A 26215-nucleotide genomic window follows, 5' to 3' on the forward strand; every position below is an offset into this window, starting at 1 on the left:
AATCTGTTAAATGACTCATTTCCCCGTGGAATGAAATGAGTAAACCATGGAATGGACCATGGGAATGGATGGCCGTTCCAGTGACTAGCTTGTAAAGTAGCTTTGGCGCGTTGAACACTCCGTTAGCTCGCCTTCCCCTTCCTCATTTAACACCTGTGTGACAGCTCAGCCAATACATTCACCGTGACACACTGGAGAGATGGATATGTTTTGCAAAGAAGGTGCAGCTATAAAATGAAATAAAATGAAATAAAGACCATGGGTGCTACGTATGAGCGACTATGAGAGCTGGCCAGCGCAGTGATCCAACCAAGCGCGTCGTGACATATTTTTGCGTGCGTGCGTGCGTGCGTGCGTGCGTGTGGTTGAGAGATGAGAGAAATATCCTCCCATGGGAGAATGTTCTGCCATGACAGATTTATCTCCCCTTACTCTGCTGAACAGCTAGCCGTAAGAGACTTTAGCACTTATTTATCAGTGTGTGTGTGTGTGTGTGTGTGTGTGTGTGTGCGTGTGTGAGAGCATGTGTGTGCATTTGTGCGTGCGTGCGTGCGTGCGTGCGTGTGTGTGTGTGTGTGTGTGCGCGCATGTGAAAAGGCGGCGTGGTTGTAGTTTGTTCTGACAGGTAATTCCAGTTTTCAGCCATGAAATATGATGGCCAAAACTCACTCACAAACACACACACTCACACACACACACACACACACACACACACACACACACACCTCTTATGATAGACCGCTGAGGCTACTTGTCACCATGTGCAGTAGCCATAACTTTGATAATATACGAGGGGAGGACCCCACATGTACAGATAGAGTATAGGAACACAAATAAAGGCATTTTAAGGTGCGTACAGTACTGTACGTACTAAGACCCAAACACTAACATACTATAATGCACTTTTACAACCTCAACACATGACAATACACTGCATGATGCCGCTGTCATACTGTATGTCCAAAAAGTTTGCTAAAAAAAGGCAGATTTACAAATAAATGGTAAATGGTGCATTTACATAGCGCCTTTATCCAAGGCGCTTTACATAGATTGTGCATTACATTCACCCATTCACACACACATTCATGCACCGATTGGGGCCGAAGCCATGCAAGGCACCAACCAGCACATCGGGAGCAATTTGGGGTTCAGTGTCTTTCCCAAGGACACCGGGATTCGAACCGCCGACCCATGGATCATTGGACGACCTGCTCTACCTCTTGAGCCACAGTCGCCACACGTTGTGAGCTTGTAGATCGGCTATTCTGTCTACTCGTGTGTGACACTATAGTATGATGAAGTATATAGGGCATTCATTTATTATTATTACTATTATTTAAGTAAAAAAGCCTGACAGAAACTATCATTTCTATAGTTGTATCATCATCATCATCATTTTTCGACCCCGGTCGAGGTCATGGATTTCACAATGCCACGCCAGACTTTCCGGTCCTTCATTACCACCCCCAGTTCCTGCTTACTGATGCATGTGTCCCTAGCGATGACATCATGTGTCCCTAGTGATGACATCATGTGTCCCTAGCGATGACATCATGTGTCCCTACTCCCTAGTGATGACATCATGTGTCCCTAGCGATGACATCAGGGAACGACAGTTTTCTACCTCTGGTCTGCTTTGACGCAGGACTCCAGAGAAGAAGGTAGAGTAGTTGTATGGCAAGTTCCATAATATATGGCAATAGACCAGGATATTTTTTTCCAGTTTTTACAGATCATGAAAGTACAGAATGCAATAACTTTCAAATGTTGCATCATACATTAAAACCTGAAAATAGCTAAAGAAGTAATTATGCCTATTTTAATTTAGTTAAACTCTAGAAGCAGAGCAAAGACCGCAGGCTGCGTGAATTTGGGGCAAGTTATACTCAGGAAGAGTAATGCGTAGCTCTACTTGGGCATCATGTTACATTATTAGACATAATTACTATGTTATCTTTTGGATTGAGGCTATATTTATTGCCCCCAATTTATTTGTTCTGATCTTCTGTTGCTAATACTGAGTACTGAGTCTACTGACTGACTGTTTTAGAAACGAAGATTGCAGCACATTCAATCCATTCCCTCTGATTTTAATGAATGTTTTGCTGTGCAAAACCAATCTGTTTAGCAGTGTAAGGCTTCTACATACCTTGACAATGACAGCTGGAAGGCCAGCTGTCACACCATCAGGGATGTCTCAGCATCCCGATCAAATATTTATCCTCAGTGCTTTGGCTGGCTGTGGAACCGTGTATGTCCAAAACAACTACTTTTGGTGAAAAAATAACAACTCAATAAGGTTCCTTTCTCGCCCCCACCCCTCTCCAAATATTGTGTTTAGTTTCCAAGATGGCCGCAGCACCAGGAGGGGGTGGGGCAGAGGTGAGCGGGTGGGGTTGACATATTATGCCCTTACTGGGCTGCGTTCACACATTCAAGACACCTGTCTTGGTCTGTCTTGTGTCTGTGTTTAATGGCCGCTCCAATGCATTTCCAATAGAAGCCCATATGGTTTGACCAAAACATTTAGTTTGATGCGGGGGAGGGAGGGGGGGGGGAGCAGAACACATCCATCAAAGCTGTGTTCAGACACAAGTTGGGTGTCAGACACAAGGCAAGTGTCTTGAACGCAGCCCAGTAAGGGCATATGTCGACCCCGCCCGCTCACCTCCCCCCCTCCCCCCCCTGGTGCTGCGGCCATATCTTGGAAACTAAACACAATATAAACAGTGGGGTTTCCAAAGTGCGGCAATAGTTAAACAACATACAAAGATTAAATACGATGAGATACTAGGTTTCTGTGCCGTCAGCGATGACATATACTCTGCCTGTGAGCCACTCGTCCCAAAGCCAGGCTGACATGCAGGACAGCTCAAAAGAACAGTGGCTTTATCGCTACGAGAAGAACAAAACAAGAAAAAAAATTCAGCCACGTACCCCCCGGCCTTACTGTAAACCAGTGGTTCCCAAAGGTTTTAGCTCAAGACCCAAAAGAGAAAATAGACGTTTGCCAGGGAGGGACCCACACTAGTGAAAACATTTTAACTACTTTTTAAACATTTGTTTCATAATTTATGGTAGGCTATTTCTTAGATGTTTTTTTCTTCGTGTGTGTGTGTGTGTGTGTGTTGGGTATAGGGTATAGGCCCTGTGTCTGTGTGTGTGTATAGGCCCTGTGTCAGGACCCGGCCTTGCACTGCCAACAGCGAGAGCACCGTCATTAGTTCACTTACATCCACCCCACACCACGAGTGGCTAATTACCCCGCCTAATTAAGCTGACCTTCTGCAGGTGCGCAGCCTGTGAGTTGGCTGCAGCCCTGAAAGTAGCAGATCTGGAAGCACGCCGCAAAGCAACGCCTTTTCTGCTTCTCAACCTGCAACGCGTGCACGTGTGTGTGTGTACGTGCGTGAGTGTGTGTGTGCGTGCATGCATCTATTTAATATTCCTGCGAATGTTTTGACATAGTCGAATGAACACTGGGGCAGGTATGTGAGGTGATGGGGATTATTCAAATCCATAAGTCATACATGATGCATGCATACAGTATGGACTGGTTTGCGCATGAGTGAGTGTGTCCTGTCTGTCTGGCAACGCATGCATGCACACGAGCATGCACACACACACACACACACACACACACGCACACACACACACACTGTATGCATCCGTCATGCTGCACAATTAATCAAAAAGAGGGGGACAGACAGTATTAAGTACCGCAATTTTCCAAACCGCAAGAGGCAGCTATTGCTCAGAGGGAAGGCATTTTGAGACAGCACTATATATACTGCTCACAGCACAGCACTATACTGCTCACAGCACAGCACTATACTGCTCACAGCACAGCACTATACTGCTCACAGCACTATACTGCTCACAGCACAGCACTATACTGCTCACAGCACTATACTGCTCACAGCACAGCACTATACTGCTCACAGCACAGCACTATACTGCTCACAGCACAGCACTATACTGCTCACAGCACTATACTGCTCACAGCACAGCACTATACTGCTCACAGCACTATACTGCTCACAGCACAGCACTATACTGCTCACAGCACAACACTATACTGCTCACAGCACTATACTGCTCACAGCACTATACTGCTCACAGCACAGCACTATACTGCTCACAGCACAGCACTATACTGCTCACAGCAAGGGCTTTGAGACAGCACTATACTGCTCACAGCAAGGGCTTTGTTGATATTGCAAATCTTTGCTCATCATATTATTTTAAGTTTTTTTGTTATACTTTCTTACTCATACTCATCCCATGGCCTAGGGGGCCGTAGGGGTGTCATGGTGGATGCTTGGGCAGTCAGGGATCTTCAGTGCTCGTGGTCTTCAGCTGTCCGTAGCGGGGTCTGTAAGCTGCAGCCAGTCCATTCCTTGATGTTGTCCATCCAGGACTTCCTCTGCCTGCCTCTTCTCCGCCTCCCCTCCCCTCCCCTCCCTGTTATACTTTAGCTATTGAAAAATAGCAGATCTATACAAGCTCATAGCGTGGGTGCCACCGAATGCCGCGCTATACGAGCTTGTCGATCTGCTATTTTTGAAAAGGTCGTGAAAAAGTGGCGCAACATATTTTCAGTTGGGGGGTACGTGGCCAAATGCATATCATTCTGAGGGTCTTTGACATAAAAAAAAAGGTTGAGCACCACTGACATATAGAAACATTAGTTTTTTCAGAAAACTGCCAGGATTTAGAAGACATTTAGTAGAATCTGATCTCAGGTCTGTAAACTCCCTATACTTCATCATACTACGGCTTCACACCAAAGCATCAAAAGTAGCATATATATAAGGTCGAAATGTGTCACTTCCGCGCCATGTTTGGAGCTTATTTCCTTCTGCTTTGGAATGTTTAACAGGTTTTTGGACATTTTCGACCCGACAGAGTAAATCATGTCAAAGAAGATTCTCGCTAAGATAATAATTCAAACTGAACAGTAGAACACAGCCTACAGTCAGACACACGCACACACGCACGCAATAATGAAGAACAGCAGGTGTGGAGGCAGTGTTACAGTAGTGGTACTCGTTTTAACACAGCCATCAACTAAATAGCACTTATCTGTGACACCTGAGCTAGTGTGTGTGTGTGTGTGTGTGTGTGTGTGTGTGTGTGTGTGTGTGTGTATCATGGCTCATGCTCTGATGGTTCGTATCGCCACTCCGACAACTCATTGTCTTGATGAAGAATAAATGGCACTATCCCCCGGATACGCATAAACGCACGCACGCGCACACACACAAACGCACACACACACACACACACACAAACGCACACACACACACCTACGCACAGCGTGAGAAGCTGCTAGTATCTCAGTGCTGCACTGTGTATTGACAGGGATATCAGCACCAGGAGGGATGATATGTCACATATCGCCTCTGCTATTGGTGGAAACATCATTAGTAGGGATGGAGCAAGTTAATTTTTTATTAATAACGATCCTTATGGAGCCTGGTTCTTATCGAGCATTTTCTATTATTTTGAGGAAAGACGGGAGACCAGTATCTTTTTACTAGGGCCTTCCAATACAGTAGCTTTCTAACAGACAGAAGGCAATTGACGTTTTTACCAATACATTTGTATGAGGCTGGCAGGGCACTGCGTCAGGCACCCAGAACTTGAGGCAAGTTTAAATTGACTCTATGGGAGCCAACCCTAATCATTAGGTGTTAACTTGTCAGGATTCAAAATTAAAAATAATAGTATGCTTCCGTGTGACGCTGCAGTGCGATGGAGTAGGGCCGTTTGGATATCTTACCTCTCTCTGCCTCTCTCTAGGCTCATACCTAAAGAGAAGGCCCAATATTTATTCGGCATTTGAGCCACGGACCACCACGTTGTTATACCATGTAGTTATACCATGTAGTTCAAAAATAACAATTCCTCTATATTATCTAATTGTGTCGACGTCTTGTAAATTAAATGATGCAGATGTTTGACAATAATGTAACTCTTGAAAGCGTGGAATGAAACCCAATGGACCCGTACCGGGTACAACGTTTGGCTCTGAGATACTGGAGTAGAAGTAAAATATTGGGAATTTGGAAATACTCAAGTCGGGGCGGCTGTGGCTCAGGAGGTAGAGCAGGTCGTCTAATGATGCGTGGGTGAGCGGTTCGAATCCCTGCTCTCCTGTCTGCATGTCGAAGTGTCCTCGGGCAAGACACTGAACCCTACATTACCTCCAATGAGTCATTCGGTGCGAGCTCCACCATTGGTGTGCAGTGAATGTGGGAAGTGACAGTCGACGCTGGATGTCGACTGTTTTCCGCTTCACCTCCCAATGTATGAATGAATGAACCATTGTGAAGAGCTTTGAGCACAGGAAAAGTGCTATAAAAATTCCATTCACCATTCACACACACACACATTCACACACCAATGACAGAGGAAACCATGCAAGGCACCAACCTGCACATCGAGAGCAATCAGGGGTTCAGAGTCTTGCTCAAGGACATTTCGACACTAACTCTATGGGGAGCCCGGGTTCAAACTGGGAACCCCATCCCCATCCGGTCACTTCACTCTACCCCTGAGCCACTGCCATGTGCGTGTTCCAGAAACAGCAGGGAAACGCCACTCATTCTGCGATCCATCAGACATAAAAAGGCAGCCAGCGTGCCAAAGCCTCATCACCGTATTCCATCATATCCTCCCTGCCTCCGTAGCACTATAAAACAATAAACCACAGACATGCACGCACTGCTATCTGGAAGGATTGGATATCCACTCATTTGTCTTGTGGAAGCTTTTTTTTGTTTTTCTCTTTTCTTTTCGGCTTTCTCCCAATGAGATTCTGTTGTACTGCAGACAAAAAAACACAACCCAATTTTTTTTTGTTTTCACACCACGGCACTTGCTGCTGTAATGCTTTGGCGTGCGTGCGTGCACTATCTTTGCTGCAGTATACATATGGCTGCTGCCTGAGTCTGGTGCAGTGGCCCACCATCCCATTTTCGAACGGAAAAAAGAAGAACAAAAAAGACACCTTTTAGATATTTTTATCCTCAGAGTTCTTCTCTCTCCATGTAGCCATACTCTCTCTCTCTCTCTCTCTCTCTCTCTCTCAGTTCATCTCATTCTGTTTCTCACTCTCCTCCTTGATGTGATCAGGCTGTCCGTCTGTCTCTATCTGCTGTCTGTCTCGCTATTGTCAGCTCATCTCTCCGTCTCTCCTGTCTTTGCTCTCTCTCTCTCCTGCATTGTTTTCTCAGCCAAACACATATAATATATACAGCCGGGTAGAAACCTCATATGTCCACAACTGTAACTTTTCAGGATTCAAATTCAAAAGTCGCAGACGCTACAAGCTCCAAACGTTTGGAGCTTGTAGCGTCTTAGTTTTGCTGCTCGTGTGACAGTGTGATGCTGTAGTAGCCTGTGATCAAATATATGGCGTTCATCTATGGGGAGAACGCAAAAACAATATGGAGACGAGAGGCTTTCTGCCTGACAGAAATTATATCGTCTCTGTTCTCTCTCTGCCTCTCTCTCTCTCTCTCTCTCTCTCTCTCTCTCTCATCCACCTTGTCTTGCATCCACCCCTCCTCCTTAATGAATAGACAGATTACTGAGAGAAATTGGATCACTTTACATTCACTACAGGGGATGTAGCAAACGCTACGCAGAAAACTGTTCAGGTGGAGAAATGTAATTCGTGTGCGACTGTGCGTGTGTGTGTGCGTGTGTGTGTCTGTGTGTGTGTGTGTGTGTGTGTGTGTGTGTGTGCGTGCGTGCGTTGTTCGGGGTCATCCTCTCCAGACAAACACACCCGTCGGTGTCCGTATCCATGGCAACCCCCTATCAGCTCCACCTGTTCCATGGGCGGCGGCCCAACCTCGTTCAGGCTGCTGCCCTGTCAGCATCCTGTCCACGCACGCACGCACGCACGCACGCACGCACGCACGCACCCACGCATGCACGCACGCACGCACCGTACATAAATGACCAAAAGTATAAAGAACTCAATATGCAGAATTTAACCCATTCTGATCTGAGATCAGATTCATACGAGGTTTCCACTGGACACACACTGGTCTGATGAACCCATTCTGACCTGAGATCAGATTCTAAAAATGTCAGTCGTTCTTCGATTTTTCAAAAATAGCAGACCTACAAGCTCGTAGCGCGCCACTCGGTGGCGCGCTATGAGCTTGTAGATCTGCTATTTTTCAATAGCTAAAGCATAACATAATGCTAACACCAAAAGGGGTTCCCGTTCAGAATGGGTTAAAGATCCTTTGAAAATTGCACATCCACAAGCTCGCAATGCGTCGCATGGCGACGCATTGTGAGCTTGTAGATGGGCTATTTTCAAATGGCTGAAATGTATATAGGGCTGAAGTGGTTAATGTATGTTTTGTAATAATAATCAAAATCTAATAAGTAACTACAGTAGTAACTAGATAACTAAAGTTTTCAAATAAATGAGTAAAAGTACAATATTTGGATCCGAGATGTAGTGGAGTAGAAAAATATACAAATATTGGAAATTGGAAATTGAAAAGTAACGTACAAATACCTCAAAATTGTACTTAAGTACAGTACTTACAGGTAAATGCGCTTAGTTACTGTCCACAACTGCAACTTAGCACCTTGAACTGGCCTTCAGAAAATGAGGAAGACATGGACCATGTCTACTACGCCACTCACATGGTGTGTCTTGTCTATGAGGACACCAGGGATGAGCTGGGTTCACAGAGCCCTTGACAGAGCCCTTGACATGTCACACAGCATGCATGTGACATGTCACACAGCATGCGTGTGACATGTCACACAGCATGCGTGTGACATGTCACACAGCAGCATCTGCTAAATGCCTAAATTGTAAATTGTACAACAGAAGAGCCTTTGTTTACCAGTTCGACTGGTCATTGTGTTGACTGAGAGTTGACTGAGCCTCGACCGATGGAGAGGAATGTTCTATGTTATGTTTTAGCTGCCACGTTCCGAGCTTGTAGAGCGGCTATTTTCACTACTTCTTTATTCTTTTTTTCATTCATTGTTTTAAAATGTATAAGAAGAAGAAAGACATTTTTATTTTTTTACTCGAGTCGTGACCCACTTTGGGAAAACATTAGTGTGCATCACACAACGTTTCTATCATTTCCAGCTAATAGAGGACAGGATTTCTATTTCGTGCTGGAAATGTTTGCTAGAGGGCAACGAATATACTGGCAACGAATACCTGACTGCAATATCCAATGAAATGCTTTCATTAACATCATTGTCGACCTAAAAAAAGTGCTTTAGTGCTCAATTAAAATATAGCAACAATGCACCCGTCATGGTCACGGCTACAGTATTATATTAACTGGTCTTGTAAATACTGGAGGCTATTCACATTCCTGCATATTCTTCCATTCGGTATGTTTGATTCATTACGTTTTTAAGACCTGCACTTTTAATCAATTAGATTTCTGGACTGTGGTACAATGCACCTTTATACATTCACATTATAAGTGTAGTATGCTCTTCAACCCCAGCTCAGTGGCATTGAGGTTAGACTCTAGGGTTAGGGTGAGGGTTAGGGTTGGGGGTTAGGTTTTGGTGTGCTTCCCCGGGGGAGGTTAGGGTTAGGGTGGGTTTGAGGTAGGTTGTCGTTCGGACCAATGCTCCGCCGCACCAAACACATGGACCCACTGCTCCCGCGGGCTGCAGTGGTCAGCAGGGAGTGTTTCTGAATAATCGTAAGAATGTGGCACAAATCTTTGAATATAATATTCTTTCAGAGTGAACGTTTTTTTTTTTTTTCGACGTCAGGCCTAAGTACAATACTTAAGTAAATGTACTTACTGTAGTTGTACTTTCAGCCACTGGTTACAACACAGAGGGATGTGTGTGGGGAGGACTTAATTGGCATTATTTATGACTAAATTGGGGGAGAAAAAGGGCAAAAGCATTAAGAATAAAACAAAGCAATAGTTTTGGGGATTGCTAATAAAGGAGGAAAGCGGTCATTGTGTGCTCTAAGCAGAGGGCTCGGGTCCAGGATCAAATTGATCGTCTTTGGCCTCCATGGAGCAGGTACCACTTAACGTAAATGTTCTGAAGTGGTTTAGAGTTGCTGCCTTTGCATTTTCCTTCCAACTGAGATTCTAAAGTGTGCTGTGCAGTGTGCGCGCGCGCATGCCCGCGCACGCAGACAGACACATACTCACACGCACACACCGCGATCTCCATTGTTCATTCAGCCTCATTACCAAATCATTACCATACGGCAGCTCTCAGTGTTGCAGATAACTGCAGCCAGTGGTGGGAAAAAAATACTCGAATGTAGAAGTATCAATACTGCAATGTAGAAATACAAGTCCGGAATTCAAAATGTACTTACTTTAAAAGTATTGGCATCAACATGTACTTGAAGTACCAAAAGTAAAAGTACTCTATACAAATCTTTTGAAAATAGTAGATCGGCTATTTTCAAATGGCCGGGCTGAAGTGGTATGTTTTGTAATGAAAATGTAAATCTGCAAAGTAAAAGTATTGGAATTTGGAAATACTCAAGTGAAGTCCAATAATACCTCACAATCACAAACAAACATTTGAACCACTAAACCATTATTTTATACTTTGGAGATTTTTGAATAATTCAGATTAAAAATGTATGGGGATACCTGGCACAAAAAGGGTCCGCAGCCAAAATAGCCTACACATCAATGTGGGGGTCCTTGACTCCTTGAAATAAATACGTTTTTGAGAACCACTGCCTCCATGGTCCTCATTCAAGTAGACATCTAAAAGAGAATATTTTAACCTGTATTTACCGACTAGAGTGAAAATGAACCTTATCTAATATTACAAGCTTTCCTGAGTTAAACCTCTCTGAGTTACCGCTAACTTAGCCCTATATACTTTGTCGTACAACAAATTAAAGTATAGCAGAGCTTCTAAATCACTTGTTTTAAATGTAAATGTAAAGATTTGACATAAATAGGGAGGCTAAGCCTCTTGAGCCCCAATCCCCCACCGGCGGGGGCAGAGGCTGTCCACCTCATGAACAGCTCTCAGCGGGTAAATGGGGCTGGTCAAGGTCTTAGGTTCCAACTCAGATATTTCAGATTTTCCCTCCTGGACCCCCCTGGGGTTTAAGAGGTTTGTGGTTGATTGAACTGAGAGGTAAAATTAAGCTCTGAGGGACTGGCTGTGTTAAGCTGCTCTGTTCCAGACCAGCATTCTTCACATTATGCTCTCACCTTAGATTCTAAAGCACTGACCGCTTGGGCAAGATCCTCTGCTGGTCAATACATTAACTCTCTGTTCATTTACCAGAGAGAGATCCTCTGCTGGTCAATACATTAACTCCTCTGTTCATTTACCAGAGAGAGATCCTCTGCTGGTCAATACATTAACTCTCTGTTCATTTACCAGAGAGAGATCCTCTGCTGGTCAATACATTAACTCTCTGTTCATTTACCAGAGAGAGAGAGAGAGACATAGGAAAGAGAAAGATAGTGTCTCCATTCAGTGACGTAGAGTCCGTGGGGGCCACAGGGCCTCGGCCCCCATGAGGAATTATAGACCTTATATATATATATACTATATATATATATATATATTCGACTCGGTTCGTCCCGATTGTACTGCGCCAGGTCACGCCGCGCCCGTTCGTGCAATTCTCGTCTTTGCATTGACTTTGTGTGTAACCGCGCCGCTCTAACCATCCAAGTCTGAACACACCTTTAACACCTCTTCTGTCCTGGCCCGGTGGTGGTGTTACATACAGTATAATAATACTGATCAGAAATTCACCAAAGCGACTAGCCTGGTTTAAGGAGTACCAGATTACTCAGTGCAATCATGGCATTTAAACATGCTCTTCTGTTTATAATCTAAACACTGTGACACGTTTAAAACCTAAACGCTTGGGTTTGCTTTTACAGTAGTTCTTTGTACAAACTTGGTGTGTGCGTGTGTGCCTGTGTGTGTGTGCCTATGTGTGTGTGTGTGTGCGTGTGTGTGCCTGTGTGCATGTGTGCGCGCGCGTGCACATCTTTCCACGTAAGTGCTTTCTCACTGCAGAATGCCCTGCCGTCTGAAAGATCAGCCTGGGCTTTTGTATTGATCACAATGCTTCTCCCTCTGATATAGTCTCCCATAATTGGGTTCAGTGCTGCTGCATTGTGTGTGTGTGTGTGTGTGTGTGTGTGTGTGTGTGTGTGTGTGTGTGTGTGTGTGTGTGTGTGTGTGTGTGTGTGTGTGTGTGTGTGTGTGTGTGTGTGCGTGTGCGTGCGGCTGTGTGTGCGCGTGCGACTGTCTTGAGGGGGTATCGATCATATCCTAGGTTGTTGACACCTGGAGAGGCAATCAATCATCCAATCAGATGGCTTTAAACTTCTCATCTGGTCAGTAGTGGGCCAATCAGATGGCTTTAAACTTCTCATCTGGTCAGTAGTGGGCCAATCAGATTATTTTAATCACAAAGTCCACTCGATCAACTTATCGCTCAGTGATTTCATCACAGTATTGAGTTTTGTGTTGATCGTGAATCGGAGCGTACAGTAGATTTGCAGGTGCGTGCGTGCGTGCATGCGTGTGCATGTGCGCATGCATGCGTGTGTGTGTGTGCGAGTGCATGTGTGTGTGGGGCGGGGGTGTAAAGTGTGTGTGTGTGTGTGGGGGGGGTGTAGAGTGGAGAAGGACAGGGATGATTAATGCAGAGGTCCATGTGGTCCTAATAATATCCTCCCAACGCCTTCAATCTTTACTAATGTGACTTGTAATGTGGGTCACTCACTCACACACTCACCCGTGCGTTAGTGCGAGCTAGCGTGTGTGAACGTGTGCGTGCCAGCAATGTACATGTGTGTGTGCGCATGCGTGCATGCATGCATGCATGGGTGAGCGTGTTCATACAGTAATCTATGTTTACCATTTTCTCTCTCTCTTCCAGCAGTGGTGTAAATGAACACACCTTTTCCCTGGGAATTCTTCAAAATAATGGCGCTAGAGTGCCACCAGATATGGCAGATTTTACTCCCTTAAGTTCCGTTCCCCACCAAAACCGTGGAGGCATATAATCTTCCGTTCTTTATACCTTACGTTATCACATCTAAAGTCTCTCTAGAAGCGTTTATATTCCAAGCGAGATGCTTCCTCAAGTCAGAAATTAAGACGTCCTTTAGGTCAAAACCGCCTGGAGAATGCTCTGGAACAACATACGTTCATTTGGGGCGTCCGGCGGCCAAATACAGATAATTCTGGGGGTTCTTGACTTGAAATAGTCTGAGAACTACTGATATAGAAACACGAGAACTACTGATATAGAAACACGAGAACTACTGATATAGAAACACGATAACTACTGATATAGAAACATGAGAACTACTGATATAGAAACATGAGAACTACTGATATAGAAACATGAGAACTACTGATATAGAAACATGAGAACTACTGATATAGAAACACGAGAACTACTGATATAGAAACACGAGAACTACTGATATAGAAACATGAGAACTACTGATATAGAAACATGAGAACTACTGATATAGAAACATGAGAACTACTGATATAGAAACATGAGAACTACTGATATAGAAACATGAGAACTACTGATATAGAAACACGAGAACTACTGATATAGAAACACGAGAACTACTGATATAGAAACATGAGAACTACTGATATAGAAACACGAGAACTACTGATATAGAAACACGAGAACTACTGATATAGAAACACGAGAACTACTGATATAGAAACATGAGAACTACTGATATAGAAACACGAGAACTACTGATATAGAAACATGAGAACTACTGATATAGAAACATGAGAACTACTGATATAGAAACACGAGAACTATTAGAAACATGAGAACTACTGATATAGAAACATGAGAACTACTGATATAGAAACATGAGAAACTACTGATATAGAAACACGAGAACTACTGATATAGAAACATGAGAACTACTGATATAGAAACACGAGAACTACTGATATAGAAACATGAGAACTACTGATATAGAAACATGAGAACTACTGATATAGAAACATGAGAACTACTGATATAGAAACACGAGAACTACTGATATAGAAACATGAGAACTACTGATATAGAAACATGAGAACTACTGATATAGAAACACGAGAACTACTGATATAGAAACATGAGAACTACTGATATAGAAACATGAGAACTACTGATATAGAAACACGAGAACTACTGATATAGAAACACGAGAACTACTGATATAGAAACACGAGAACTACTGATGTAGAAACATGAGAACTACTGATGTAGAAACATGAGAACTACTGATGTAGAAACATGAGAACTACTGATATAGAAACATGAGAACTACTGATATAGAAACACGATTAACTACTGATATAGAAACATGAGAACTACTGATATAGAAACATGAGAACTACTGATATAGAGAAAATCTCTGAGATGTCGAGGAGTACTGGAAATTGGAAATACTCAGAGTCATGATTTAGAAGACACTTTGTAGAATCTGGTCTCAGATCCTAATGGATTAATCCCTGTTATAGTGTCAAACACTTATCAAAGGAAACAAACCACTCGCCCTGTCCTCACACCCTCAATCACGTAAGAAAGAAAGAAGAAAAGCCCCGACAGGAAAATAAAGTAAACGTAAGAAAGCAATAGAAGGATCACTGCCCTAGTGCAATCTGTCACCAATACTATCCATTTGCCTTTAATACCTGAACACATTTGATCTCTCTATTTTACGCACGCACCCCCCTATCCCTCCATCATTAGACTCAAACCTTAAATCAAAATGTCACATCGGTTGCCCTTAAGTACTGCTATCCTCTGTGACATTGACGGAGTTCAAGAGGCTAGTTCCTCGCCATTCTGCTGCACTTTCGAGATGATTTATTTCCCTCGCACGCACGCACGCACGCACGTCTGTCCACGTGCATGCGAGAGCATGTTATTCATGTGAGTGAGATATGACAGGCGATCTGACCCTTCCAAACTTGTGAGAACACAGCCATAATAATTAACAGCGTTGCGCTGTAACTGTGCCCAGTTATTAACTCTGAGAGCACACACAAAAATGGATCAGAGTTTTACTGTGAAGTGACAGTACCATTGGGAGACATGGCTTTTTTGTCATGCTAATGTAATTAAATCTCTGCCCTCCTTTCTCTCTCTTCTCTCTCTCTCTCTCTCTCTCTCTCTCTCTCTCTCTCTCTCTCTCTCTCTCTCTCTACCTCTCTCTCTCTATCTTCCTTCCATTCTATCTGCTCCGGTCTGATCACTCTTCTTCCCTCTCGTTCTCTCTCTCTCTCCCTTCCTCCCGTATCTCTCCACTCCATTCCTCACCCATGCACTCTCCCGTTTTTCATGTTCTTCCCAAAGCAAATTATAAAATTTGTTTAAAGCATTGGTGAATGGTGAAAGCCAGAATTCGAGTGGATTTTAGGTTTTACTCGCTCATGAATAATGTTGATGAGTTCATTTCTCAGTGGTGTTACAATGATGCTCTCTGTTCTGTTTTTGAGGAGCAGATGGTTTTTAGTTTGGTACTATTGTAAGAAAATGGGAAAAAGAAATGGGTCTTTGATAATGTATTGTTTGTACTGTTTTTAAGATTCTCTCTCTCTCTCTCTCTCTCTCTCTCTCAGGTACATGATGAACGTGACGTGGGATGGTAGAGATCTGTCCTTCACAGAAGACGGCTATCAGGAGAACCCACGGCTGGTGGTCATCGTCTTCAACAAGGAGAGAGAGTGGGAAAGGGTAAGAAGTGTGTGCGTGTGCGTGCGTGCTTGTGTGTGTTTATGTCGTAAATTCATGTGCAACTTGAACTTGCAGCATTTTCAAATATATATGTCATTATTCTCACAGTTTGACACATTGTGAGCTTAAGTACGTCACTATCATGCAACACAGTTTAAATCATACAGGCTTATAGTTTCATAATGTATTGCATTCCACTGATGTCTAGATGTGTTGACCCATATACTGGTCTTAGGGGTGTGCATCTCTATGTGTTGACCCACATGCTGGTCTTAGGGGTGTGCATCTCTGTGTGTTGACCCATATGCTGGTCTTAGGGGTGTGCATCTCTGTGTGTTGACCCATATACTGGTCTTAGGGGTGTGCATCTCTGTGTTGACCCATATGCTGGTCTTAGGGGTGTGCATCTCTGTGTGTTGACCCATATGATGGTCTTAGGGGTGTGCATCTCTGTGTGTTGACCCACATGCTGGTCTTAGGGGTGTTGCATCTCTGTGTGTTGACCCATATACTGGTCTTAGGGGTGTGCATCTCTGTGTGTTGACCCATATACTGGTCTTAGGGGTGTGCATCTCTGTGTGTTGACCCATATACTGGTCTTAGGGGTGTGCATCTCTGTGTGTTGACCCATATGATGGTCTTAGGGGTGTGCATCTCTGTGTGTTGACCCACATGATGGTCTTAGGGGTGTGCATCTCTATGTGTTGACCCACATGATGGTCTTAGGGGTGTGCATCTCTGTGTGTTGACCCACATGATGGTCTTAGGGGTGTGCATCTCTGTGTGTTGACCCATATGCTGGTCTTAGGGGTGTGCATCTCTGTGTGTTGACCCATATACTGGTCTTAGGGGTGTGCATCTCTGTGTTGACCCACATGCTGGTCTTAGGGGTGTTGCATCTCTGTGTGTTGACCCACATGATGGTCTTAGGGGTGTGCATCTCTATGTGTTGACCCATATACTGGTCTTAGGGGTGTGCATCTCTGTGTGTTGACCCACATGCTGGTCTTAGGGGTGTGCATCTCTGTGTGTTGACCCACATGCTGGTCTTAGGGGTGTGCATCTCTCTTTATGTATAAGAAGATCCTGATATGTATCTAGATAAATGAGCTACAGATGATACCATTCAGGGACAGTACAGTACAGAGACAGTACAGTACACTCAATGCAGGCCATCTGATTCTTAAAGATGGAGTGCCGTTTTTTTCCCCACCCTAAAACATGCTCATCAGATATTATTATATAAGGAGGAAGATTTTTCTTTCATTTAAGTGTACAGTATTTGTTAAAATGTCGTTTTTATGTGGACAATGACACGCCCCCCATTTCATTTAGTATGCCTGGTTTGCCAAAGGTGGGTGGTGATCCACCTGACCTGAAGCTGCAGCCACAGCTGTTGTTGTATGATAAAGGCGGGTATAATTATATGTAAATATATTAGTGGTATAAATGCAGTACAGTGTACACAGTAAACCGTTTCTATATGGTAAAAGGCAGTAGACCTATAATAGGCCTATATACTGTCGAATCAAAATTATTCGTAGAACATTTTAATAGAAGCCATTATGAAAATAATAAAATTCAAATTCAACCAAATGAAACCATATCTGGGGGATTCAAATGCTTGTCAAAAAGAATACAAGAAAATGCACTTAAAAGCCGAGGGAGCCGTTCTCCTTGGAGTCTTGAGAGGGGGATAGTTGAGTTGCTGCGACAGCAAACGGCCCTGAGCATGAGTTTAATTTTGGGGACAGCTGGTGCACCAAGCCAGTAAAACCCCGTGAGGACCTGGCAGTATTAGGGGAGGTTACAAGGGTCAGCGATGTAAGATGGAGCCAAACGAACAGGAGAGTCTTCAAAATGGATTCAAAACTGGACTGGCAGCCAGCAGAAAGATAGGGGGGGATTGTCCCTCAGGACCAGTTACGGTCGATATGGACTACTGGATAATTCCAGCGTACAGGGAATTGCGGTAATCCAAATGGGATGATATAAGGCCGTGGAATATATCTCAAGGTCTTGGACAGGGAGAAATGTCTTGATGTTGGCATTGGAGTGTATAGTGTAGGTGGAAAAAAGCTGTTTGTTTATGATTGTGTTTACCTGCTTGTTGAACTTTAAAATGTCGAGTGAAAGAGCACCGTTTGTTGACATATGTCAACAAACTTTGACTCCATATTATGGTCTTAAGGGTGGACAGTTGGCCAAGATGGAATCAGGGGGGAACAAATAACACAACCTCAGACTGTTCAGATTGTGCCATCGTCCAACATTGAAGGTCAGTTTGTCAGGCTGACTCATTTGGACTGCAGTTCACTTGGTTTTAGGGCGAGATAAAAGCTGTGTGTCGCCTGACCTAACCTGAGATGTTAACTTTAAAACTGCTTTCCAATGCATATTACAAATTAATTGTTTTTTATGCAAAGCTAATGCTTGGACTGGATTCAGAATCATGATAATCAACCCCCTAATTCCATATGTCACATGCTACTTTATGAATGATGACATTTAGAATGTTTTGCCTTATACTTACTTACTTACTTACTTACTTTTAGCAACCCAGATGAATTTCATCCATTAGCCCTGTAGCTAACATTACTATCATAAACGTTTATACTAATCACCATTTCTTGGTTCATGGAATTTACAGTAAACTAACTTAAGGACTATATGAGCCAACTCATTGGGAAATCTGACTCTTTGTTAAGGATCATGTGTTTTATTGTAATGTTTTTGGTGAGAAACAGTCAATACTGACTATCGATTATACAATGGGTAGTTTAAATGGTTACAATATTTGGGATCTTCGATGCAGTTTAGGGGTGTCCATTTTACGTCCCCACAACAAGAATGCATTATGCACACAGTATGTTCTGTTGCCGTTTAGCATTAACCATAAACATTTTGTCCTGATTAAATTAATTAATTTGTTAATTATTAGTTGATCCTTTATTGATCCTAAACAAACAGTAATTACATCTCAGTAGATTTACAGCTCTGCACACGCACGCACACACACACACACACACACACACACACACACACACACACACACACACACACACACACACACACACCGCTTATAGCAAAGCGTTCCAATGTGACTTTGGTCTAATCCGTAAACAGAGCATCTTTTCACTTATGACCATGGTGGTGCTTTTTCTCTTACCCTGCTTGAGCCTGTTGTGTGCAGAATGTTCTTTATTCTCCTAACGGGGCTGCAGCTGTCTCATATCATAATCCATTGCAGGTGCTGTAGACGGCTTCTTATCCTTTAATACCTTTGAAACATGGCATTTCACCGGGAGGGTTCAGGCTGCGTCTTATAATGGGATAGCGTTCCCTCTCATTGTTAGGAACAATGTTCACGACTTCTGTCCCGATATACCAATCCGACCTTAACTACGATGATGCAACTCAGCTTTTAGGCCTCCTAACACTGCGCAAAAAGCATGTAATACCGATGTGTATATTACAGGAAACTCAGGTTAAACTTTCCAACAAACTCCGGGTAAACTCCCGAATTGTACCATCACACCTGTATATTACCGTATATTAACTGTATGTGCTGCTAAACTTGAGGTTTACGGGCAAAATACAGTGCCCATAATTGCCCGTTAACTCCTCTTTTCACGCAGTGTAAACTTGTTGATATAACATAATGAGACATTAGCGTGCAATAGCATATAAGCACACCATGAAAACACATTTATATATATATATACACGAAAGTCAATAAAAAGGCTTATTTTGCCAAACAGTGAGCTTGTTTCCTCCACCGCCCGAGGTGAATGAGGACCTATATAAACTAATGCGTATCGTATGGTAAATGGCCTCTACGGCTGCTGTCAATGTAATGGAGTTTAAATGGCAACCATACGTCTTCATACCTAACCCTCATACCAGCTTAAGCCATTCTGGGCGGGAACCCCTTTTGGGGTTCCCGCCCAGAATGGCTTAAGCTTTAGCTATTGAAAAATAGCAGATCTACAAGTTGTAGGTCTGCTATTTTTGAAAAACATTTTAACTCAAATATTTGCTTCTGAGGGGTTCCTGGAATAACATATTTTCAGATGGGGGTCGGTGGCATTTTTGGGGTCCTTGACATGAAATATGAAGCACCACTGATATAGAAACATGAGGTATTTCACAAAACTGTCAGCATTTAGAAGACATTCTTTAAGTTTTGACGTCAGGCGAAAATGGGTTAAATTACCCCAATACCTCATGGAGAGAGAGAGAGAGAGAGAGATCGCATCACCTTCTATTCATCCGCTGCATGCTCACACTCCCTGCGTCTGTCTCGCTCTCCGTCTCCCTCTCTCTCTCTCTCTCTCTCTCTCTCAGACAGAGAGACTTTACCTCCATCTCTCTCTCTCTCTCTCTCAGACAGAGAGACTTTACCTCCATTTCTCTCTCTCTCTCTCAGACAGAGAGACTTTACCTCCATCTCTCTCTCTCTCTCTCTCTCTCAGACAGAGAGACTTTACCTCCATCTCTCTCTCTCTCTCTCAGACAGAGAGACTTTACCTCCATCTCTCTCTCTCTCTCAGACAGAGAGACTTTACCTCCATCTCTCTCTCTCTCTCTCAGACAGAGAGACTTTACCTCCATTTCTTTCTCTCTCTCTCTCAGACAGAGAGACTTTACCTCCATCTCTCTCTCTCTCTCAGACAGAGAGACTTTACCTCCATCTCTCTCTCTCTCTCAGACAGAGAGACTTTACCTCCATCTCTCTCTCTCTCTCTCTCAGACAGAGAGACTTTACCTCCATCTCTCTCTCTCTCTCTCTCAGACAGAGAGACTTTACCTCCATCTCTCTCTCTCTCTCTCAGACAGAGAGACTTTACCTCCATCTCTCTCTCTCTCTCTCTCTCAGACAGAGAGACTTTACCTCCATCTCTCTCTCTCTCTCTCTCTCTCTCTCAGACAGAGAGACTTTACCTCCATCTCTCTCTCTCTCTCTCTCTCTCTCTCTCAGACAGAGAGACTTTACCTCCATCTCTCTCTCTCTCTCTCTCTCTCTCTCAGACAGAGAGACTTTACCTCCATGTCTCTCTCTCTCTCAGACAGAGAGACTTTACCTCCATTTCTCTCTCTCTCTTTATTTGTCTCCTGTCTCCTTATACGTTCCCTTGCGGTCACACTAGTTCCCATCACTCATTCACACGTTTGTGGTCCATGCCTCCTTTCCTTTTGTCTCCTTCATTAACCCATTCTGACCTGAGATCAGATTCTAAAAATGTCTTCTATACATCCTGACAGTTTTCTGAAAAAGCTATGTTTCCATGTCAGTCGTTCTTCGATTTTTCAAAAATAGCAGAGCTACAAGCTCATAGCGTGCCACTCGGTGGCGCGCTATGAGCTTGTAGATCTGCTATTTTTCAATAGCTAAAGCATAACATAATGCTAACACCAATAGGGGATCCCGCCCAAAATGGGTTAAGTCTCTGTAGCCCTGAGATCTCCTCTGGGTTATTCCACCAAATCCTGGCTCATGTTGATAGGGCAATATGGGCCACATGACTTCAAATCAATATCACAGTGACTTTTAGGATAACTATAAGAAGTGAAAACAGCAGTGGAAAAAAACAAGTGAAAATAGCACTACACTACAGTACAGTACCACAATATCAGCCTTTTTGTCTAGGTTTGTTGGCCACCACTGTACAACAAAGTACAGGGTTAAATGGTTAATCAGACTAATTGATTTAGTCATATATATATGTATATATATATATATATATATATATATATATATATATATATATATATATACACACACACACACACACACACACACACATACAATTAAAGGGTAAGCCCACTTTTTGAGAGGTTTGGGTTGTTTTCGTACCTTATTATGGGCAAACTATTCCATTCCATGAGTTATTTCGCTCCGTTGTGTTGTTTATTAGCAACTTAAACTGTCATAAACTGTCAGAATCAGCTTTTGCTGCGTTGGTTCATGTGCTAAAAGAGTGACTTTAAGAGCTGTTTTCCCGTTACAATGGAAGTCACTGAGCGACTTTTTTTTATTTCTTAAATTGCTAAAAAGTAAATAAACAACACAACGGAGCGAAAAATAACTCATGGAATGGAATAGTTTGCCCTATACACTTACACTTTAAAGATATATGTGTGTGTTGATTGGTTTGCATATTCTATTCACTATATATTTTTATTTGGGCGGGAATGTTGATATATTATTACGGCCGCGTCGACATCACCGGTGCTAAATGGCACCGCTTTCAACTGGTGTAATCACTTGTTGTAGTGTCGAAAAGTAGGAGGAGGAACGCGCCCGCTGCGTGCCACCGCCGCCATTGGAATGCTTTGGGACTCAATTTCCCAGAACCCTTTGCATGCCAGTGCGACTCATCAAACACTCGATGGAAACCCTGTAAGTCAAAACGTGTTAAAAACACGATTTAAACAATGAAAACATAACTCGTGTATATACCTCGTTATTGGGAGGGAAGCTCTTCCACAGTCAATTAACCCGTGTAACTCGTGTTAGGGAGGGCAGGGCTTCACTCTCGTCGGATCGGGGAGCGGGGACATTCCTCTCAGTAAACTGTGTAAAACATTACCCTTAATAGGTCCAGCCATTCAGTTGACTTTCATTAAAAAATACATGTGCGAGCACATACTGTATACACATAGTTTTGCTGGCTCACTATCATCCTTTAACAGTCTGCGAGTGCTGTGATTTTGGCTTCACGACATTATCTCCTGCAGAGCATTGTGTCTACCGTACATCCCAAAGCCCAAGGAGAGTTGGCTGCAGGATCCAATATACACACATTTCAATTCACGCGTGACTCGTTCAGACAGTGAAACGTTGGAGGTCTTCATAGGGTTCTGTGAGAAGGTTCTATATGTTCCACTGCTGAGAAGAACAGAGTGTCTTTGTTATTCTTATTGTATCTTCCTTATTTTGTACTGCTCAGGACATTATTTTAGTCACACTGCGCCGGTGCACAAGGCAAGATTGTTTAAAGGACCACTTCAAAACGTGGCACTTTTCAATCATATACTCACTAATCACATTAGTCCTCACTAATCTTCATGATACAATACCAAACATTTCCAGGCAGTTCAGAAACCCGTCCACCAGTGACTCGGAATCCGAGCTAATAGAAACTGCAGCCTTTCTATTCCTGAAAAGTTGCAATGAGAAAAATGGAAGCCATCGTTCTCACAATAATACAAATATAAATAGTCTTTAAAAAGACTGGTGGACGGGTTTCTGAACTGCCCACAGCCGTCCTATGAGACACAGACCGGGTAGATTTTTTTTTTATCATGAACATTAGTGAGGACCAATTATATGAAGATAAGTTGGTGAAGTGGAGAGCTGCGCCCTCCAGTATCTTTGGCCAGAAACGGTAATAATATTATGTCGGCCAGAATGGGATCAAAAATCCCCATTCTCATCTGAACGCCGGACGGATTTGACAAAAAGCATTTTTTCAGAGAAAACAGGCATGAAAGAAATCATAATGAGTGTATTCCAATGGGGTGCCCGCGCATTTCGCCTTGTGCCTGGAGGGACATATACAGTAGCAACCTGCCTAGCAAGCTGGGTGCAGTAGAGGTACAGTATGTGTTTGGCTTCTGCTGGTGGATTTTGATATAAAGCGATTACCCGCGGGGTTGGGCTATCAAAGGGTAATTATGATTACCCGCAGTGCTGCGGTGCCGCGGGCCATGGCGACAAGGGTTCTTTTTAACCCATTCTGACCTGAGATCAGATTCATACAAGGTTTACCACTGGACACACACTAGTCTGATTAACCCATTCTGACCTGAGATCAGATTTTTAAAAATGTAATTCGTTCTTCGATTTTTCAAAAATAGCAGACCTACAAGCTCGTAGCGCGCCACTCGGTGGCGCGCTATGAGCTTGTAGATCTGCTATTTTTCAATAGCTAAAGCATAACATGATGCTAAACACCAAAATGGGTTCCCGGTCAGAATGGGTTAAGCTTGGTTTGACTTGACGTAGTAGAACAGATCTCGCTGAATTATTGATGAATGGAAAGGTTAGAGCCGTAATGTAACTTTTACTAGTGAATAAAATGTTATTTTATCCAATCCGTATGGTAGATTATGCATTTTACATCATGGACCCCAGGGAGACTAGCTGTCGCCCGTAGCATCCGCTAATGGGGATCTGTTCAATAAACAATTCAACAATTAGAATAGGTTCATTCATTTGGTCTCTGCTAGAATGCTACTGAGGACGTGTGGGTCCTGTCTGTGTCGGGTTTGACACTGCAGCCTTTGGCCTTGAAGGTCTCATGTCAATGTCTCCCCTGAGCAAGCAGACAGGTTCTATTGGCTGAGTGGTAAAAAAACAATTCAACAGTTGGGGTAGAGCAGAAAAGTTAAAGGACGACTTCAGCTATGTTCAACCTGTGAAGTGTCCACAGCCCTACTATGAGACGGGGACAGAGAGGCGTTCTGACGCACCGCCATTCCGACTACCTGGCACTGCATGAAAAGAGGGATTAACTAATTATTTATGGGCACTAGATTTGCCCGTAAACCTCAAGTTTAGCGGGCATATACAGTAATATACAGTAATATACAGGGGTGATGGTACATTTCGGGAGTTTACCGGAGTTTGTTGGTAAAATTACCGGGTGTTTCCTGGAATATACTCAACTGTATTCCATGCTTTTTGCGCAGTGGCATCCGCGTGCGGTTAGGGAATGGAATGCCCTGTGAGACACACACCAAGTAACATTAGTGAGGACCAATTACAATGAGAATATAGGTTGAAAATGCACGCTGAAGTCGTCCTTTAAGTTACAAAGTGCAACGTTAAGTAGGATCTCCAAAATGGTCTGGGAACGCCTCGGGATCCCCCAGTACTAATGTCTCTCTGGAGAGAGAAGTCTGGTTGCCCCCCCGCGACCCGACTACGGACAAGTGGTTGAAGATGGATGGATGTTGTGGAACATTAAGTAGAAGTGTGGACGATAATTCAAATCCAGATAAGCCCAGGTGTGGTTATCGACAGTGATGAAATGCCCTGCTGTGTGCTCTGTCTGCCTTTAACTGGGATTGCTATTGTGCTCTCTGATAACACCTCAAACCCTGCACTTCATCAAAACCTGAGCCCCCAGTTATTGGGGTGAGAAGTCTCTGTGTGTGTGTGTGTGTGTGTGTGTGTGTGTGTGTGTGCGCGCGCACGCACAAGCTCGTGCACGTGTGTGCCTGCGTGCATGCCTGCGTGCACACCGTAGCAGTTATCAACAGAAAGTCAATTTAGTTGACCCTGGGGTGACCAATCTGAGAGACACACCTTATATTTGTTTTCAGGTCAGAACCAGTGCACGTGCGTGTGTGTGTGTGTGTGTGTGTGTGTGTGTGTGTGTGTGTGTGTGTGTGTGTGTGCCTGCGTGCAAGTGTATGTTTGGGTTGGCTTGCCGCACCATTCCATCTAATCTCAGACTAGGAAAAACACTAGATACGATTTGTAATAATAGGAGCTTAACTAAAAAGTCACGTTGAAATAACCTGGAACACAATCAATTGATTAACCGTCTGTCGTGTTGAGTGGTCAGATGGGTGGGCCGCAAATACTTTCAACATTTTAAAGCAGAAATGTTGAGGACCACTCTCAACATCCTCTCTCTCTCTCTGCTATGCAGTAGAAGGTGAAGCGAGTATTCTGTAACAGCTCTAAAATATGAATGTGGACTAAAAATAAGAGTTAAGGTAGAAAAATGAAAAAAGAAAAACAACGTGGAAACATTGAGAAGTGTAATATAGATGGACAATTGGACATATACAGATGCACTTTGTGAGGGAGAGACAGACAGACAGACAGACAGACAGACAGAACGACAGACAGAGCTGTAGTATTAAGCCTTCATTGCATGCATGCACATGCACACGGAAACACACTTTGCGCATAACAGCACACAAATGCAAGGACACTCGCGCAAACGATACACATCCTACTATAAATGCACCACGATACGTGTAATCCACGTAACGAGAGAACCGTTCGCCCCGCCGACTTCAAATTTGACACACGTTCCACACCCCCTCAGGGAGTGCAGTGCCCGGCCTCGATTCACCGTTGCCCATAACATAAACACCGCAGAAGGCTCTGGTCAGGCTCTGCTAGTGAACCTAATGAGCCTAAGTTCCCTCACCTGTAGAATTTCTGCCTCAGCCAATTGATTGCCATGGCAACCCCACACCTGCCATTTGATTACTTTACCAGTCCACTTTTCACAGTCAGTTTGCACTCTTCAGACACAGGCAGACAGACAGACAGATACAGAGATCTCCATATACAGTATGGGCACAAAAAGCCCACAGGCGGTGCTATGATGACAACGGGTATTGCATACTACTGTAGGTTACCAAGTCGCATTGTTCCCAAGTAGGCCGGTGGCCGACGGGCACAGCTAGGTCTAGTAAAACAAATGTGGGTTTGTT

At 43.6% G+C, this 26215-nt stretch overlaps 1 protein-coding gene across 1 annotated transcript in view; it reads left to right on the forward strand.

Moving 5' to 3' along the window:
- grin2aa (glutamate receptor, ionotropic, N-methyl D-aspartate 2A, a) overlaps nucleotides 1–26215 on the forward strand; it is a gene marked incomplete at its 5' end in the record, with an annotated part of 213140 nt that overhangs the window by 128113 nt on the left and 58812 nt on the right. Inside the window, 1 exon segment of the mRNA XM_080775827.1 lies at nucleotides 15637–15751. Coding sequence (XP_080631953.1) covers nucleotides 15637–15751 — 115 coding nt within the window.

The sequence above is a fragment of the Protomyctophum bolini genome, assembly GCF_963924005.1.
Source record: "Protomyctophum bolini genome assembly, chromosome: 11".
In the NCBI taxonomy this organism is placed as follows: Eukaryota; Metazoa; Chordata; class Actinopteri; order Myctophiformes; family Myctophidae; genus Protomyctophum; species Protomyctophum bolini.